Genomic DNA, 19,731 nt, shown 5'->3' with positions numbered 1-19,731 from the left:
TATTATTATTTTCACTCCATTTCTCTACTTTGTTCATTCCATACGTTCCAATGTTTCGAAGTCATAGATTGTCACGTATTGTTGGCTTGAATTTTACGCTATTTTTAATGAAAGTGGTATTCCAATCGAAAGGGCGTTCGAAATCAATTATTCAAACACATTTTGTGGACAACGATATTGATATTTGCATTCAAAAGTGTCTCAATGATCCGAATTGGCCCGGTTCTCTCTTGGTTAGCCTTTGATATTGTGCGCGCTCTGGCTCTGAATCAAAATCGTATATGTTTTCATGTTTGTCGTACACACATTGTGTGCAATGGAATAAAATGAAATGTCGAAACGAAAGAAAGCCTCATTTTCGGTACGATGTAATTTATTTGCCATGAAAATACAAATACACATTGCACATCACGACTCGTATGTGTAATCACATTGACCATCAGAATTCAAATTTGAAACGAGAAATTACGTCGTTTGATGGATTTTGTGTGTGTGTGTGTGTGTATGTGTGTGTATGTGTCTGTGTGTGTACGGGTATGGGTATGTATGTCTGTTCGGTGCACAAATACGATTCCCTCGAAATAATGGTTCGTCGTTCAAATGCATGACGCGAACAAAACCGTATTTATTACGATGAAACTGTAAGTGAACTCTGTTTGATTCCGAATGCATGTATTGGTTTGAACGATAGAGTTGCTCATGTATGAGTTTTCCGAAAAATGAAGAAAAAAACATATATTCAAACAAGAATTTGCTGTGATGACCGAATTTGCTGTGATGAACAAAGTCACATTCAATATAATGTTGCACAGTTTCGTATTCGATCAAGTACGAATAATATGGAAGTGTGTGTAATATTGTTGCCTGCGTGTGATTGTCAGTATAGCTCTCTCTCGTTCATACATAATGGCAAAAAGGTAGCACGATATCTTGTTGGTCCCAAAATACCATAACAAATACACATTCGTTTCGTGTATAATATACGCACACACACAGAGAGAGAGCATGGCTTTCCGTCACTTTCGCACGGTCAAACAGTTTCTATGCGCGTAAGCGAAACGGAGCACATGCTATTTAAATAGACAATCGTTCGACTCGCAATCACTGGCAATGCTTTTGACGTGGCTTTTACGTCGTTTAGTACAGTAGACTATATGAGTTGCGAGTGAGAGCGATCACAGCAGCGACTGCGACAGCAACAGCACCGAATCGTGTGTGACGAATACGTGATATATACGTAAGTAAGTGGTAAGTATTCAAATCCATCTCTCATATTATGATTTTCGTGCTGCTGTTCTGTGTATAGTTTTTTTTTATTATTTTTATTCCTCGACTCACTTTGCATTTTGTCATCGTGATTTTTTTGTGCGTTATTGCCATTTTTGATTCGCCATTATAGATAGGATTTTTAGACACACAAAAAAAATCAACAGAAAGAATATTATGATTTGATCTCAATTAGGTATTAATAATAATTCATTTTCGTGTGTTCATCAGTTTTGTTGTGTTGTTTTTTTTTGCTTTCTATAAATAATCGTATTAATCCTCTTGTTGGAGAGTGTTTATCATCGTGTGTTTGTGGTGATTGACAATCGCCTGGATTCCAAAACAAGACGACAACGATGACAATAGAAGAATAAAAAAATTTCACGTATTTTTGACGTTGGCAATGATGTACACATTGAATTCGTCGACAATTTGTCGAATTGATTTTTGTGAACGAATTTTTGGGATTTATATCGGTAACACGACAGTGAGAGAGTAATATCGTTATAATCGTCATTCATAAAGTTCATGGTGCTCGCGCGCGTTCTCTTTCTTGCTCTCGCACTATTTATTCCGCTCTCATCAATGTGTATGTGTGTACACATGTGTGTGTATTTGTTTCTTTTTTGTGCGTTGCGATTTTTCCTATTATCACATATCGTTGTCGACACACAAAACGACGACATTATTTCGTACTGTGATACGAAATAAAAAGATTTTTCGTTCGGGGTTGGATTAGTATTCTATCGTAAAAGTGTATCTTTATTTTTGTTGTTTCTTTCATCAAAAGAGAGATATCGATGTCATAAGCAGCAGGAAAAAATCGTACATATTTTGTGAGTGTTTGTGTGTTTGTGCATATTCATGACCGAGGCATGATATGAAGGAAAAGTCAATTTTATCATTGTATTCGTGAAATACACACAGTGAGTACACATCGAATGTGTCACATTTCGTTAAATTCAAAAAATTTCTTCAACTCTGTATATACACAAAAAATTTCGTTTTTTTTCTTTTGTTGCGGGTGACGGAGATGACATGTCAAAAATTGTGTGTCATTGATTCCAAAATGAAACCAACAGAAAAATATACAAAAGTGTTAAAAATGAGTGTGTATGTGCTCGAATAAGAAATACATTTTTCTTATTTCGATGATATCGCTTTGAAAATGTGAAATTGTGCTACCAATTTTCTCTGTTTTATTCTTGATGAATTGAGAGCGCGTGTGTGTGTTTTCTGATTGTTGTGCAGAAATAAAGGCGCGAACCAATATTGTTGGCCCTGTTTTGCGGGCGCTACGAAATTCATGCAAAAACATGTTGGTGTAGCAATTCAACATTCCAACATTTCAAACCTATATATTTTTATTCTCAATTTTTTGTTGTTGTTGCTGTTGTTGTTTCATGCTTCGAATGGTTCTTGGGAGCAACTGAACTCATGATTTATTTTGCTATGTGCACGGGTAGTTGAAATTGTGTGAGTGAATAACATCATCATATTGGCAATGTGCAATTCACAACAACAATGAACCCACTTTACATAATAGATTTCGAATGCCACTGAAAACAGATACACACAATATGGTGTATGAGTTGACAATATGGTGTATGAGTTGTTTGGACCCGTTTGAAAATTGATTACATATGTCTTCACCAGAAATACGAACATTCCCCGAAACAAAAAAAATCCATATCAATAAAATTCGTACGTTTCCTTCTGCCCCTCACTTTCCTACTCTTTCCTGCTCACGTTGCATTTCCTCATTATTATTAGTATCGAGCGGTGGTATGATACCACTGGTATCAACGTTTTTTTTTCCTTCAAGAAGAAAAATGGAAGTAGTTAGTTGGAGAGATCAAAAGGAAATTAAGTAAATGATGAGAACCCAAACGACATGTGAACGTAGTTAGTCTCATGGGGATATATTGTTTTTTAAAGCGAAATAACCCAAAACATGTGGTTGTCCTTTGAAATGGTAGTAATTTTTATTATTAACGTATTGTGAGTGTAAGTGGTTTTGTGTTTATCCATGCCTTATCAAACCATTCCAATATGCCTGAAATGAATGCGCAAACAAATGTTAATTTCCATGCTTTTTTCCTGGCATCATTTTAAGCGGGAGAATGATATTAACTTTGTTCAATTTCCAGATGAATAAAATATTCATACGATGACGGAAAAGTACCGAAACACAAACGTTTGTTACATTTTTAGAGTGGGTTTTACTCGGAAGACAAGTGTTCACCATTATTTGACTACTTAGCTATTACACTGTGCGTCATTTTTCAACTTCAAATTTCTGACAGAAACGAGACCAGTCGGTTTTACATAATTCGGGGGCGCTGATTTCAATGGCATCATTCGTTTTCCCCCATCACGTCAGGATTTTCCACAATTTTGGATTATTTTTGTATGGTAACTGTATTCCAAACTAATTTTATAGCATAAAAAGCGTCATATTTGGTCTTTTCATGCCAAAAACCCCCAAATACTCATTTTCAGAGCGTTTGAATGGATACCAATTTTACTTCAAAATGTGGACTTCAGAGGGGAATAACCAAATCAATTTTTTTCAAATGACTCAATTTTTTCTAAAACCGTACTACAACGCCTGATAGGTCACCCCTCTGGGATATTGCATGAATTCAAAATGTTACTAGAGTATAAACAGCCAATTTGGGTTTTCCGGGAAACTTCCGAGGAAAATTGTGCAAAATCCTGACGTGATGGGGGAAAACGAATGATGCCATTGGAATCAGCGCTCCCGAATTATGTAAAACCGACTGGTCTCCTTTCTGTCAGATTTTGAGTGACACACAGTGTTACCAAATGAGACTTGAGCGATTTATTGCTCTATGAGAATGACAAAGGCATTGAATAGTCATCAACTGAATTTTCATTTGAAAGATGCGCGCAGTAAATTCGCATTGTGCGTTGCGGGCGCTCACTCACTCACAATATTTTTAATTTTGTCCTTCTCCGTTCACTGTTCTGTTTACTTCTTCTGCAGTTGTTCTCCCATTCGAATTGTATATTATTTTTGTGATGATGATTCTGTTGTTGTTCTTCTTCTTCTTCTTTTTTTCGTATTTCGTTCGTATTTTTAAACTATGGCGTCATCAGTATACAAATTCTCTGTGTGCGCTCGTTCGTTCGATGTATCTCACAATTCGTGAAATCGTATTGCATACACACACAAATACGCGTGCACACCGATTTCAATTTGGCCGTGTTTCATTGCCCCACTTGCGCTTATTATCCATATTACGATGCGAATAAATAGAAGAATATAATCAACAAAGTTGCCGTACATCCGCAGAAATTTTTCGATAGTGTTTTTTTATTATTCGCTTCTTTCCATCAACGCTGTGTTTACACACAAAAATCCTCGATATTGAATTTCGACTAGATTTCTATGTCTATGAAACGAAGAATGTCATGAAATGTGTTGACAACTGATTATAATCCATAATCCGAATGTAATTATTATTAACGGTTGCGCATTTTAAATACAGATTATTTCATTTGCTAAAATTATGCTTAAAAGACGATTTGATGCGATTTTGTTGTACGCTGTAATCGCATTTTTATCTAAACCTACAATAATACTATTGAATTGTCGTACCTTTTTATACGCATCGTCCGACGCAGTAATAATTCAAAAACAAAAGAACAAACTGTTGACATTTTATGCCATGCATTCATTTAAACTGACATACACATTAACCGCATTCACGTTTCTTGTCATGCCAAATTGGTTTTATTTACTTCATTGAAATTTAAATTATCGGCGAAAATGTAAAATGTGTGATAAATACAAGCGTTAAATTATGTTTCGTGTTCATCGTGTAATTAATACAGAGTTTCGAAATTCATGTAAATAATTAAAACTTTATTATTAGCGACTGATATCGAACTTCTTCTCTTGCAGTATTTCGACATGTCATCGGGTCAAAAAATTCCATTTGGCATGATATTCTTATTAGAATTAATTTGACTGGTTTTTTCTTCTCAATTTCAGAAGTCGAATCAATGAATACGGAGTAAATCTTTTAGAAAAACGTGTCTATGAGAGAAAAACATTAGGTCGAATATAAATACTTAAAAAACGGTGAAAATATACAACATTTGTAATAAAAAAGGTGAAAAGAAGTGTTGTGTAAGACACTAATCAGATTGGTGTAAAGATAAGAAAGAGAGTGCGTGTGTGTGAGTTGGCAACTGAGTTGCTATGGAAAGCAACATGGTCGAAGAGAATGGTAATTCGAGTCTCGACCAATTGGGCGGTGAATCAGCAGCGGCACACAATAACACCGACGACAATTCAACACATCAAGCACAACAATCACAGTTATCCTCATCGTTGCATCACCAGCAACACCAACACCAACATCAACAACGGCAACAGGACGCTTCACCGTCAGGCGCTGTATTGGCAACGTCAGCAAACATTGTCCAATTTATTCCAACCCAAAGCGTACAGGTAAGTTGAAGTGTTTTATCATATCAATCGCTCGCATCACATTTTTTTTGTATTTCATTTACAAATTGACACCGAGAGATTATCGAATAATCGAACATGCCACCGAGTGTATCCAAATGACCCGGACATATATTAAATGGCTTGTACATATCTAACACACGATGACTAACCAGTGGAAATTAAAAAAAGAGAAGAAAATGTATTACACAATATATATATCTGACGCGCGCATGTTGATTGAACGAATTTAAAATAGAAAATTGAATTGAACATTTTCAAGGTGCTAAAACCAATCGTCCAAGCAATGATCGTTAATTGCATAGTCACAGCATGCATTGTAAATGGAAATTCAAGTCCGATTTTTGTTGTGTATATTTAACTGTAGCCGCATGTTCAATTTCGCAACAAAAAAAACAACAACACATAATTCTATGTTTCTCATTGCCCTGGTATCATCTTTTCTCTCTCTTTCCCTTTCTCTCTGCTCTTCTGTTTTTCGCCTGTTCTGTCTGTCTGCTCATCGCCATAATCTACCCTCGCGATCAATTAATTTTAGGCTCAATCTGTAATACAGGCCAATCAATCATCGGTCATACAAACAGCAGCCAATCTACAGCCGCTACTGGGGAAAAGTGTTTTGTATGTGAATAAAGGAAACTCAGTTATACACACGGCACCCGGCATTCAAGTTCAGGTTCGTATTTTCAAAATTACAATATGATATTGACCTCATGCCAATTTATAATGTAGTTTATGTCGGCATAGTGCATCTCCTTTGAAAATATTGATAAAAGTTTATTATGAGTATGTTTGTTTTGATATTTGCAGATCAAACCGGAACCAAATTCTCTATCGCATCAAGTGCATGCCGCAGATACGAACAGTGATAATGACAGTGTGAGCGACGATGATTCACTGAAACGACGGAGGGATTTATTGACACGACGACCATCCTACCATAGAATTCTTAAAGACATTACTGGCCCCGATATTGCTGGTAATTATAAATGTAAACAATTCTTTCGATTTTAGTTTGATTCTTCTTTAGTTACCACCATGTGACGAATAGAATATTTGTGAGTAATTTGTATTCGAATTCTGTTGCAGTACTTCCAACATCAGCGCTCCAAATCGCAAGTGTACAAGGTGCCGACGGTTTACATGCGATACAAACAAGTGGCAGCGGCGGAACAATCGTGCAATATGCGGCACAAAATCCGGATGGACAATTTTTCGTACCTGGTGCGTAAACATTTTTTTGTTCGATGCATGAGTTTTATTTAGAAACTTGAAATGACTCTATCCCAATCAACAATTTGTAATGCAAATTCACCCATTACCAGGCACAAATTCACGGTCAAATTTGAACCCGGATTTGTGTGTAGTTTCAGTTATTTTTATGTTTGCCATAGCGTAACATTCAGGTGTGAATACATGGAAAAGAGGAACGACAATCATTAGTATCAATTGAATTGTATACGAAATATCATTTTTTTTTTAATTAAAAACTTTACTCACCCACGGGCTCCTTCCCTCCGTACTACCGTTGTACTGTTCTTATGAACGCACAACAAGGCCACAAGATTTGTGTAACACAAATGGTGTCAAGCCTAGCTAAGCTTACTAATCGTTATAATATTTGTTTTATTTGATAATTTATGGATTCAATGCTGCTTCTTGTCAGGTGACATTGTTTGGTGGTCTTCTCAACGAATAAGGCACTAGTACGCCAAACATCCGACAAAGTCCTGTGTAATTAGAAGCAAAAACATTAAACAAATGAATAGACTCTATTTTCAATTGATTCATACCTTTGAGCATAATACATTTTGCAGCAGCAACATCACCCTGAACATTTAATGGCCAATTTTTGTAGGTAACTTTAACCTTTGACATTAAACGCCCATTCCGAAGTATTTCCTCTACATCCTGATAATTGCCATTGCGAATTCGACGCTTAGTTTCCTTCCGTCCCTTTTGCAAAGCACGTTTGCTAACCTTTGCCACAATTATATCTGGCAGACTAGCGACTGAGTCCGGTAGTCCAGCAATCGGTTTCGCTTTGCAACCGTAGCACACTTTGAATCGATGCGGTTTTGTGTTCGCTGGAAAGCGTTCTTGGCAATTCGCGCATGTTTGTGATGATCCCCATTCATCTTCCATTTTCACCACTGAATGGCAAAGTTTCTTGACGCTCACCAAAAATTTCCGAGATCCTGGACATCTTTTCCGTCTCTTCAAACCAAATGGCCGTTTGGGTGGCATCTCCGATGCACCAAATATAATTATTGACGGCTCGTTGTTGGTCACTGTCACGGCGATGTTATCATTTACTTGGTTCGACTTCATGTAATGATCAAAATCCAGTCGTGAATATTTGCGCGTAGCATATGCTCACATTCCTTTTCGTAGCATTTTGATGCGATACTCAATGTACCATTGCCATGTTTAATTACGCGGTGATGGTGGACCGAATGGGTATGTCTTCAGATGATTCTTTCCTTCGATATCAAACCATCCAGCCAAGTTTTTCGCCTCTTTTTCTCTTCGTTTCTGCCGAGTTTCCTAGTAGAATCGCGTGTTTGGTATTGTGATGTTTTCCTTAAAAATTCAAAATCATAAAAACAATTAGTTTCGATTCGAACACATTTCAAGTTAGATTTCAAAATATCTCACCTCAACGGCCGGTTCATCAGGTGTTTTCCGGATGTTGCGACGCGTTATAGCCAACCATGTTTTTTCATTCGGATCGATGCCAATAACGTATTTCTTGCCTACAAGATTGTCCGCATGTGTGTGCACATTTTCATTGCAAGCCCGCTCTGATTTTGTGTACAGTACCGATACGGAAACACTATTGGTCACGATTTGATGATGGAATTGTTTGGATCGTTTGCTCAATTGGTTGATTTTATCGACGTCGAACAACAAATTCCATGGTCCATCTCGATCATGATCTCTGTAGTATTTTTCGGGGTATTTATTTAGCCGGTTGGTATCTGTATTCAGGAATCTAGGTACCACTTTTAGCTTGCTTGCCAATTGCGACCAGATCATCCAATAAAATGTTGGCCTTTTCTATTCTTTCCACATTACCATTTGTCCGGTCGTTGGATCGATATGCTAACATTTTGGCATTTCTGATGTCGATGCCATCAAATCTCGGTCCATAGATGTTGTGATTGCGATAACAGCATCGCATTCGAAAGAATGACTCAAGTCGATCTTCACACCAAGTGGTGAGAACCAGTTTTCGTATTTGCGATGTGCTGTTTGACAAAATAACGAAAACCATTCTCCAACTTTTCCTTGCTTGGCCATTCGAACTGTTCATCACTGAAGTTTTCGACCATGAACCGAAACTCTGGCGGTATGGGATTTCGGCTATTATTATTGTAAACATTTTCAGCCAATACCGCATTGAAGCAATCGAAGAAGAACTGTCGACGATCCCATCGCAAAAAGAAGTGACGATCTTCATTATCGAGTGCTTCATTCACCTTGAATAAAATCAAAAGTGAGGCCATGAGGCAACTTCCATCATTTGAAGACTGCGCTCAAACAATATTTGCGTCACAACTGCTGCATGCTCGGGTCAAAGTATTGTTTGCAATCCACATTTTATTGCAACGAAATTATTTTCTTCTTCTCTTTCGTCATCGTATACCGGCGAATCGTTGTTATCTCTTTTTCTTTTCATTCTCGAAGAACTGATACAAATAAACGAAAGTAAAAAAATACACACAAATTTAGAGAAAAATGCACCAAATATAGCATAGATCACAAACACAATAAGATAAAAACACTTCTATCACAAATCAAATGAAAGAGTAATGAAGAATGCATCATAAATATCACGTCTTACCTCAACAAAGTGACTCTGTGTTCTAAATCAAATGATGAAATTTATTTCCAATGTGACATCAAATATTTTCCCGATCGAAATGTTGTTGGAATATTCACAGTAAATTTTATCAACACTCTGTTATTTCGAAATTAAAACAAAAATGAACACAAAACCAACTGTGAATATATCCATTCCTCAGCGAACAGCGTTCCGAACACATAAAAATCGTTGAAATTGAAATGACAATAAAATCAATTGATCGCCCAAACCACGCTACAAACACTCACATCTAATTCTCAAGAAATCCTCTTAAAAACAAAACAAAGTTTTATTGTAAACAAAATCGGTTGGTGCGATTGTAGTTTCAAACTGATGGAAGTTGTTTATACTAACAATACTGTCACACAATGCGAACACATTTTTAATACATATAAATGAATATCGTTGGACTTGGTTTGACACATATACACTGCGCCAATCGAAAAATGTTGGAAAGATGTCAGTTGCATTTCGAAAATTCAAAATAATAATTCCACAAATAAAGAAAATTAAATGCAATAAATGACGTATAAAAAAATAGTTCTTCTGCAGAGTTTTAAATTAAATTATGCAAATCTCTGTCCTAACAAATTGTTTATTTTTTTATTCGAGCGTAATATTTGGATTTTCAATTTAAAACTTAATGTATTGGGTTGTGTTCACATTATGTTGTCAAATGAAATATTATTGGAAGTGAAAGAAACAAGTGGATCCATTCCATTGGAATTCGTGGAAACTATGCATATAATGTCCGTTCCATTTGACACGAAAATGACCACCAGAATGGGCTAAAACGTTACATTTTTCAACGTTAGAATGTACTAAAAACATTATAAATTTGTTTTCTGGGATATAAACTATATTCACATTTCGAATATAACCATTGGTTATTTATTTGTTTTTCACAATTTATAGCTGAAGACCAATCACGAAAACGTGAGATTCGATTGCAAAAGAATCGAGAAGCAGCTCGTGAGTGTCGCCGCAAAAAGAAGGAGTACATTAAGTGCCTCGTATGTGTTAATTCAAATGTATTTTATTTTTAATATCGATTTATTGGAAATTAAATGTAGCAACGCTCTCGAAACGACGAATCGAGTAACCGTATAAATTAGATAATTCTTCAGCCGACAGCTTCGTATATATTCCAGAAAATGATGTGGAACGTTTGACTGTAAAACTGTGTGTGGTGGGAAAGTAATTCAGGATTGATTCAATTTCTTTTACATCTATGACGATGTCAACGACCAGAATACGATATTCAAGACCATTTTCTGGAATATTTGCGAAGCTGTCGGCTGAAGAATTATCTGATTTATACGCTTACTTAATTCATCGTTTCGATAGCGTTGCTACATTCAATTTCCAATAAATCGATATTAAAAATAAAATACATTTGAACTTTGTTACGTTTATTTTCTAATAAATCGATATTAAAAATAAAATACATTTGAATTAACACATTCCAGGAAAATCGTGTTGCCGTATTAGAGAATCAAAATAAAGCGTTAATCGAAGAGCTAAAGTCACTAAAAGAGCTCTATTGTCAGCAGAAAAGCGATTGAGATACCGAATAGCATCCGCATTAATGCATCCATACCCGAAAAGTACTGCTAGCAAAAAAAGCAAAAATCGAGAAAAAAACGAAGAAGAAAAAATTGAGATAGGCGCGATGAGTTCAGGCAGTGTGCATATTTTTTTATGTAGTTTCTTTTTATTTTGTTACCTGTAAACCAATCGACATCTTCAAGTGTATAAAACTGAGAACATAGAGTACTAGTTAAAAAAAGTCAAGTGCATGCCATCACACATTTATTAGGAAACACATAAAAACCCTTAAAGTCTGTGACTGACGGGCCATGTGTTGTTCTCTCTCTATCTCTTTGTTTTTCTTTTCTTTTTTCTTGTCAGTTTAGATAACTTTTGTAAAATCTATTTAGAAAAAAGAAACAAAGAGAAAAAGACAATTGTACATTTACTATACGTTTTCCATCCACCCCTTTTTAAGAAAACACAGTTCCAATTTTAATTCTACAATTGAAATGTTTTGCTAGAGCAAAAGTTCTGCTATCGACCGACTTGCATTTCTTACTTTTTATTTTTGTTTTAACTATCCTTTTCTTCTTTTTTAGTTATTTTATAAATATTATTAATAGTATATTTGAGAGAAAAATCATATGTTTCTTTGGTAATTATAAGAAGAAGAAAAACACAATTATAAATTTATGTATAAAGAGATATATTTAAAAGAAAAACATACACTTGAAAGAAAAAAAAATCTTTGAAAAAACTATGGAATATTTTTTATTACGCATTGAAGCTATAGATATATAAAATATGTATTTAAAAAAGAATGAATGTGGGGCAAAACACAAACAAAAACAATGTATTTTAATGAATATATATATTATATTGATCAGATATTTTGGGAAATCAAATGGAAAAGAAAACTGCAAATACCCATTGAATTTCATTGGCCCCTGTCACCAATATGTTAAATTACATGTTTTTATGGAAATAAAGAACTAAGTCACACACAATTTTAAAACAAATTTTACGAACAGAGAAGAGAAAGCGATATGAAAGAAATAGAACAAGATCATATTTTATGTTTAAAAGCTTCCTTAACGAAATTGTGTCCAAAACAAATTGTGACAAAACAATCAATTTTATTGAGTCTTACACACAAGTGGTTGTGGATTTTAAATCCCTTTGCCACTTTGACCATATTTATACCATTTTTATGTTACCCATTTTCTCATACTATTATGAAAGTCATATCTTTGCATTGTTCTTTCTGCTGATGCTTGTCACATCGGTCCACAAAGACACTCAACTGACAAAACTCTTTCAGTAACAAACATCCTGCCGCATCGAATACCGAACACACACACACATACTATTTTAATGATGAATTAAAACAAAATGTAAATAAGAACTTGGTCATAGTTAAAAACATTTCAAATTACCACATAATAGAGAGCAACATAAAATATTGCAAGAGATAAAAAGTAAAAAAAACTCTTATATATTTGTACAAAATAAACTGTAAGTTTTGAATGATGAGAAAAAAACGATTATTGAGGATTTTATTATTATTATATGTGTGAAGATGATGAAGAAAATGTAAACGAAAAACTCTTTTTGTAAATAGAGGTAAACAGGACTTTGTGCATTAACAAAACACACTAGATTAAAATAATAGTGTCTATCGACCGCAAATATGTTGATATTAGTGAATGAAAGCCAATTCGGTCTGGTTTATATATTCTAATAAAATATCAACTCATACTAGATTAAAATGTTTCAGTTCAGAAAATTTTCAATCACAAACAAAATGAAGAATCATATTTTCTGTTTCGGTCAAAATATCCGCTTAACTCTTTTTTCTTTTAAACAAAAGTGAGAATAACCTTGGATGTCATCTCTATACATGTATGTGTTGCTATTTGCTGGACAGAATAATTGTTTTTCATGTACTTATTTTAGATCTCATAAAATGTAGAGTTTTGTTTTTGGGGCGGGGAATTTTTATTTGACAAGTTAAAACTTTTTTGGTTTTCTGAATTAAATTCAGCTTCTATCTATATCAAAGATCTTAGCTTAAAGCAATATACACAAAACTATCCGTAAATGGGATTAGCACTAATGCTGGTTATATCAGCCAACATTTAAATATTTCACAATACCGCTTTTCTTAGTCGAATTGGATTGATAAATTTTGATATTGACTCAATTTATTCAAGTTTTGATTTATCAAAATCTCAAAAGCAATCTGTAATTGAAAGAGCCATCATTTATCCAATTTGCATAAGATCCGATTGCCCCGATCTCTGATCTCTACAGTGTATAATCACATGTCATCTTATTATATCATTATTCAATGATGTATGAAAACTTCTCGGAGTGAGAGATCGATCGACCTAGTGCTTGCGACAAAATTGGTACCAAATGAAAACAGTGTGAATGAATGATTTTTCACAACCTACAATGAATGCAATTGAAACAAAAAAGTCAGAAAAATCCGAGTGAATATCAAAACATAGCCTCCATATTTTCACAAACAAATGGGAAACAGTCCAAAAGGATTGAAGAATTTTAACTTTTAGTCGAGTAAAGAAAAAAATATTGAAAGTTTTAACCAAATTGTTTATTAAATTATATAGTTAGAAGGTCTTTATTTGCTTTAATGGGGAAGAGTAAAAAAATATAAAATTCATGAATTGTGCACAATTTGGTGGCGATACGAATATTGTTGATTCCAATCGATCAATATACTGTTGTGTTTGTATTTCTTTTTTCTGTTTCCCGCCACATACACACACAAATTATTGTTGTCTTATTGAGTCAAAAAATGATCTTAATTCACATAAGAGAAATGTCACTTTGGCTCAATAAATTTGATGGTGAAAATGCAAAAAAAAACTAGGTTAATTGGTAACAATGGAACGAATTCAATGTATTTACACAAAAGAGAAAAATAAAAATTTGAGAACTTGATAGAATGCATCTTTCTTTCAGTCTTACAGGTTTCTTTTTTTTTGGTGTGTTCGAGGTCAAAATATAATTTTTCAACACTATAAAACGTATTGCGAAATTTATTTCTTGTCAATGTTGTAGTGATGATATTTACGTTGTAGTATAAATGGAGCTGTAATTTACACAAGAATTTACTGCATATTAACAGGAATCTATTCCGAGTTTGTAATGAACCCGTTATTTGAGGCACACTTTACTAGTAAAATACTAACTCATTCCAACCTGAAATAAACACAAAAAGAAACGCAATGTTTGTTTTCAGAAGAATTTTGATCGCATTGCGGGCGTTTCAATATTTATTATTTATTTCGACAATGACATGCGATGATTACAGTTCTTTGATAGCATCGTTGATTTCTGTTTGACGTTCCAAAATTGTTTTCCATTGTTCTGGTGTCAGCGAGATACCTTTTTTGCCGGGTACCTAAGGGGAGAATCACAAAAGAAAAGAATAAAATTTAAAATAATCGATAAGTAATCGGAAAATAATCGGAAACATATAATGAAAAAATTGCAAATCAATAGCCACAACAACATTAATGTCCAGCAATTGCTTTAGATTGAGATCTGGTAGTTATAATCGTCGATTTCTGTGAAAGAGAAAAAAATAAAACAAAATATTCACTATAGAATAGTACTCCTTACCGTCTTAATACGATAGGGTTGGGTCCGCTGGTCACTTCTTAGATCAGAGAATGAAACCAAACAATGAATATTAATAAATAATAAGCAAATATTACAGATTCATTAACTAAATTCCAACGGTAACTTACTAATGGAACGACCGCGGCTTAATTTCTTTTGCCGGGAAGAATACGATTGCGGACCGGTTCGTAGTTGGGGCAAACTAGAAACTGATCGATACAAATTCGATGCGATAAAATTAAAATTCATTTCACAATGAAGAAAATGCAATGCAAAAAAAAACTTACCGATCCTTTGTAGTCATATTTTCCGGGTTTTGACATCGTTTTTGGTCGGTTTGTGAACGATTCCCAGTGTAAGAACTAAAAATGTGTCCATATTCTTCTTCGACATTTGATGTGTCCGATTTGTTGTTCCTGCCAATGAATGAATGTTGAAAACAAAAAAAAATATGAAAAAAAAATCTTTAAAAAAAATTCAATTGCATATCGTAGTCTACACAGAAAGAAAATATCAGCCGACGCTGTACGCAAAACCGACTGGTACGTGCGCTCATACGTTTTTACATCTTTTACATCTATTACCATACGATTTTTCGACTGTGCGAAGATACGCACAAAGAGTAACGAATCAGTCGAAAAATCGTATGGTCACTAGATGTAAAAGATGTAAAAACGTATGAGCGCACGTACCAGTCGGTTTTGCGTATAGCGTCGGCTGATATTTTCTTACTGTGTAAGTAGACTTTGAAAAATCATAAGAAACTGCGTCGCACTATTGGCTAACGGCACCCGTAATCCACTGTGCACATGCACAATGATGAAATTCATGATTGGACATGATTTTGTATTGTATTCTCTCTATCTCAATCTCATTCTACCATGCAGTCAATTTAAAAAAAAAAATTCGAAAATTCTGTTTTATATTATATTTTAAAATAATACTTACCGAACACTATTTCTGGAAAAACCGACAAAAATCCAATTCGAGAGAATATTTCACTTTCAATGCAAACTGAAAATTTAAGCGCAGCAATTTTAGTTCTTACACTGGCAATGGTTCGTCACGATGTGAATTGTTGCCGGCTTGTTGGTTTGAAATGTCACAGTCAAATACACTCTCACACCAACACATTCAAATCGGTTTGTCGTTGACAGTGGCCGATATCGAACAGCGAATGCGTTAGCTACTATGCTAAATTTTGACAATTATGACAACAGAGTAGAATATTCAAACGAACTTACCCGAATGTGATTTCTTGTTGCTGTTGATACAGTTTTCGTTTATCCGTTTGCGTCGCCATGTTGTCGTTGTGACGATGTTCCGATGCAATGCTACTGTGTGTACAACATTGATTTTGTGTGTTGTTCTCTCCATTGCTACTACCAAATCTCAATTTTTTGTCAGCAATTTGTTTGCTGTCGCGACTTTTGTTTCTTTTGTATGTTTTGTCTTACCTTCTAATGGTTTCCCAATCATCTATCACTCACTCACTCATCCACACACACACACACACACACTCTTTTTATTTCACATAGATTCAATTTCCATCATCGTCATTTGACAATCTCATACGTAATACATATATTACAATTAATGTATGAATGTGAATGACGATAATCGAAACTAATCGAAAAATAATCGTAAAACAATCAATAATAATTAATAAGTAATTACCATTGCACCATCTTTGTTGTAGTATTCGCGAATGTTTACGTACACTTTTCCCTTGAACTCGCTCACAGTTACTCGTCGATTTTTGCCAAACTCCAATGAAAAGCCTTCATCTGTTTTCTTTGCCTTCTTCACCGGTGTACGCTATACAAATGGCGACGATAAATTCAATACTTATTTCGAACCAAATTATGATAACAAACATGGTATTTATAATGAATACTTACATCGTCTGGACCACTGTCCGAATCTGATGATGATTCGGCAGCCTTCTTTTTTGGCATTTTCTCTTCAACTGACTTTCGCAACAAATAGATTTTTTTATTTATTTTTTCAAGTATTTCGTCGAAAACACAAGAAAATCAACAACTAATCAAATAATAATGACTTTTACACCAATTCGTGAGATCGTTGAAAAGCAATTGTTTTAGTATTTCGATCAAAATCAATACTGTGAAAATTACTTACGATGTTGTCTCGAGCTCAATCGAAACAGTTGTGTGTGAACCGGCTTCACGCTTATTCCGCGCAATTTACTTTTTGTGTTTGTTAACTTGTCATACCGAATGAGAACTGTCAATTCGACGTTTGTGATATTTTTGTTCGCGCGATATTAGATTCAATTCGCCGCATGCGATGACCGCGAGCGACGTTTTAATTCAAAAGTGATTTTGAGCGAAAGTTACTTTTGTTTTCGTTTGATTAAGATCTTTTTTTGCAGTTAGGAAAGAGCATTTTAATTTGAGAACCTGTTCAAATTACTGGTCCTATTTTATTTAAAATGTCAAAATTAAAAAAAAAAAAAACGTTTTTTTGTTTCTTTCTCAATTCTTTTGTTTCTGAATGAATTTCTGAATATAATAGATATTACATGAAAATTATCACACCAAAACTAACAAAAAATCACGTAACAATTTTATTGACAAACAGAACGTGCAAAATTCAATGCAAATTACGAAATTGTTTTGCTTTATTTACTGGCTAATGATCATTTGTAACATGTAGTATAAGTTACGGCGTATACGTCGTGAGTAAATTAAAATGAAAGACAAGAACCGCGTACTGTTGTTTTATACATATTTTTATCATGATTATTTCTTTAAATATTTTAATGATTTCTATTTTGGTATTTTATATACATAACATTATAGAAAAGAATTGAAATTTAATTGAAAGTGCTTAGTTTTGGATTGTAGCATCGGTGCTACATTGCATGTTTTCGTGGTTTGAAAATTTCAGCAGTAAATAAATATTTAAAAAATGAGTCATTAAGTTGACTATGATTGTAAATATTGATTAAAATTAGATTTTCATTGAATAATAAGGAACTAAATCAATATAAAAATGTTCATAAAATACAATTAAATGATGATGAACTAGTATGAGCTAGTACTACAATGGCGCTTGCCATTGTTGTGACAGTTGTTTCATCGTTGTGTCATATTTATAAATATTATTATTAAATTATTTATTCAAACTATAGTTTGAATATGTTCTCAAATATTTATAAAATAAACGACGTTTTTCCATTTAATTTAAATAAATTTCTTTGTAAATTTTGTACAATGGTGATCATTTACGGTTACTATTGAATTGTATACTAGACAAATGCGCTGTTTTGTGCCTTTGTCAAGTTAGTTTTGTTCATTTGGTTTACTTTAACATATGTCCCATAAAGAATTGCACTACTTACAGGCGTTTATTACACTGCAATAACAAATACCAAAATATCAACCAATACACACGGAACGTCTATCAGTACCTCGAGACTACTATCAAACTCAATTCGACGAAATACATCCATTCGCAATATCGTACAAATTGGATTTACGAAAAAGTGGTTTTATAATGTTTATTCATAAATTCTGCATGTGTCTAAAGATGAACTAATCTGTCTTCGAACCATGTATCGTGTTTCATGGACTTAATATGAATATAAAGATTCTAGAAAAAGCCAAAAGTCCGGTCGTATTCTTAATTTAAATGCTCAAACCCTTCAAAATTGTCATCAAGTACCGAAAACCGGGTTGGTCAAGCAAAATTCATTTTTGGTGATTCTTATGGTTACAGCGCATCCAAGTTTGAATCAGAACAATAGATTTAGACACGATCATTAGGAATCAGCAAAATAAATTACAAAAAAATTCCAAAGGTTGTCAAAAATTGGGTGTTTACTTCACCTTATAGCATGTTGCACTGAAAAATTCATCATTTTGGGTAGTGAAACATTCATTGCCAAATCGAACCACGAATCAAGTGCAAGTGATTTCTTTTGCATTGATAACGTTAGGGCACTACTATATAAGGCTAGAGACGTCGACAAACCAAACATTGATAAAGGGGTGTTTGTATGGTAGAATCTTATTCGGAAGTTGTTTTAGAGCCATTATTCGAAAATTTAATGCTGTAACGTAAGGTAAAACCTCCATTACATGCTCCATTATCAACCAAATATTGTTGAAATCGATAGAATTCATTGAGAACTATCTGATTTAAGACAAAATTTTGCTTTGCAAGCAGAAAAGCCACACTTCTTAAAATATGACATTTCCATGAAAAAAGGACCATCTTTTTAACTTCACAAAAAGACACCAAATTAATTATTTCTAGTCTGTTTTTGGATGTATGTTAAAGGCGAAGGTCCAAAATACTTGAAATGTGCAATAATTGGTTGCATGGATTGGGAGAAAGTTGAAAGAAATCGACAAATCGGTTGTCCAGCACATGATTTAGAAAGGTTCGACGCATACTGAGAAAAATCGAAGAGAATGGCCCGTTCAATGTAAAGTGAATGTGCTATTCGATAGCCTATGATTAAAGGTTTATACCAATAAAAAAGAATTTAATATTGTGTGTTATTTATTATAATGGTGGACGCCTGAATTTGTGCAATTCTTTATGGAACATATGTTAGGTGACTTTTGCAGACTTTCGTATGCCTTTGCGTCATTACCTCAAATCTATTATGTGTTATATTCATCACAAAATTGAATTCGTAAGTTTAGATTATGTTTATTATTATAGTAGCATATACTTTATGTTACATTTGAAAGTCTACTACAGGGTGTGCCAGTGAAACTGATATTTTTATATATGCTTAAAAAACGTATTGTTTTTTACAAAAATTGAACAAAAACTTTATTGAGATTTAGAATAGAGTCCAAAATTTTGAATTCATGTTTTGGTTTCGGTTCTTCCTCCATTTGCACGGACCACCAAACGCAAACGTCGTAAAAAC

The 19,731-nt window shown here is 34.0% G+C and overlaps 2 protein-coding genes across 10 annotated transcripts; one reads left to right on the top strand and one right to left on the bottom strand.

Moving 5' to 3' along the window:
* The first annotated feature begins 334 nt into the window (after positions 1-334).
* Positions 335-11,926, top strand: LOC116344738 (cyclic AMP response element-binding protein B). 9 transcript variants are annotated; one of them, XM_031773443.1, is made up of 7 exons: positions 335-1,248; positions 5,288-5,749; positions 6,306-6,443; positions 6,578-6,746; positions 6,857-6,991; positions 10,551-10,648; positions 11,105-11,926. In XM_031773443.1, the coding sequence occupies exons 2-7, from the start codon at positions 5,498-5,500 to the stop codon at positions 11,198-11,200; spliced, it is 888 nt and encodes a 295-aa protein (XP_031629303.1). In that variant the 5' UTR covers positions 335-1,248; positions 5,288-5,497; the 3' UTR covers positions 11,201-11,926. The 9 variants fall into 9 exon arrangements, with proteins under 9 accessions (XP_031629303.1, XP_031629299.1, XP_031629301.1 ...); XM_031773439.1 differs by having other exon boundaries at positions 621-1,237; positions 6,578-6,758; positions 11,105-11,925; XM_031773441.1 differs by having other exon boundaries at positions 621-1,241; positions 6,578-6,758; positions 11,105-11,925.
* A 2,499-nt stretch (positions 11,927-14,425) lies between these two features.
* Positions 14,426-17,003, bottom strand: LOC116344774 (RNA polymerase II transcriptional coactivator). Its single transcript, XM_031773511.1, has 3 exons — positions 16,721-17,003; positions 16,497-16,637; positions 14,426-14,598 (listed from the first exon to the last, which is right to left on the bottom strand). Exons 1-3 carry the CDS (start codon positions 16,775-16,777, stop codon positions 14,503-14,505), a joined length of 294 nt encoding a protein of 97 aa, XP_031629371.1. The 5' UTR covers positions 16,778-17,003; the 3' UTR covers positions 14,426-14,502.
* Between the last annotated feature and the right edge of the window lie 2,728 nt (positions 17,004-19,731).

The sequence above is a fragment of the Contarinia nasturtii genome, unplaced genomic scaffold (assembly GCF_009176525.2).
Source record: "Contarinia nasturtii isolate CC-2019 unplaced genomic scaffold, AAFC_CNas_1.1 Cnas_scaffold_1182, whole genome shotgun sequence".
NCBI classification, from domain to species: Eukaryota; Metazoa; Arthropoda; class Insecta; order Diptera; family Cecidomyiidae; genus Contarinia; species Contarinia nasturtii.
The sequence above is the reverse complement of the archived record's forward strand: the minus strand, read 5'-3'. Positions and strand labels throughout refer to the sequence as shown.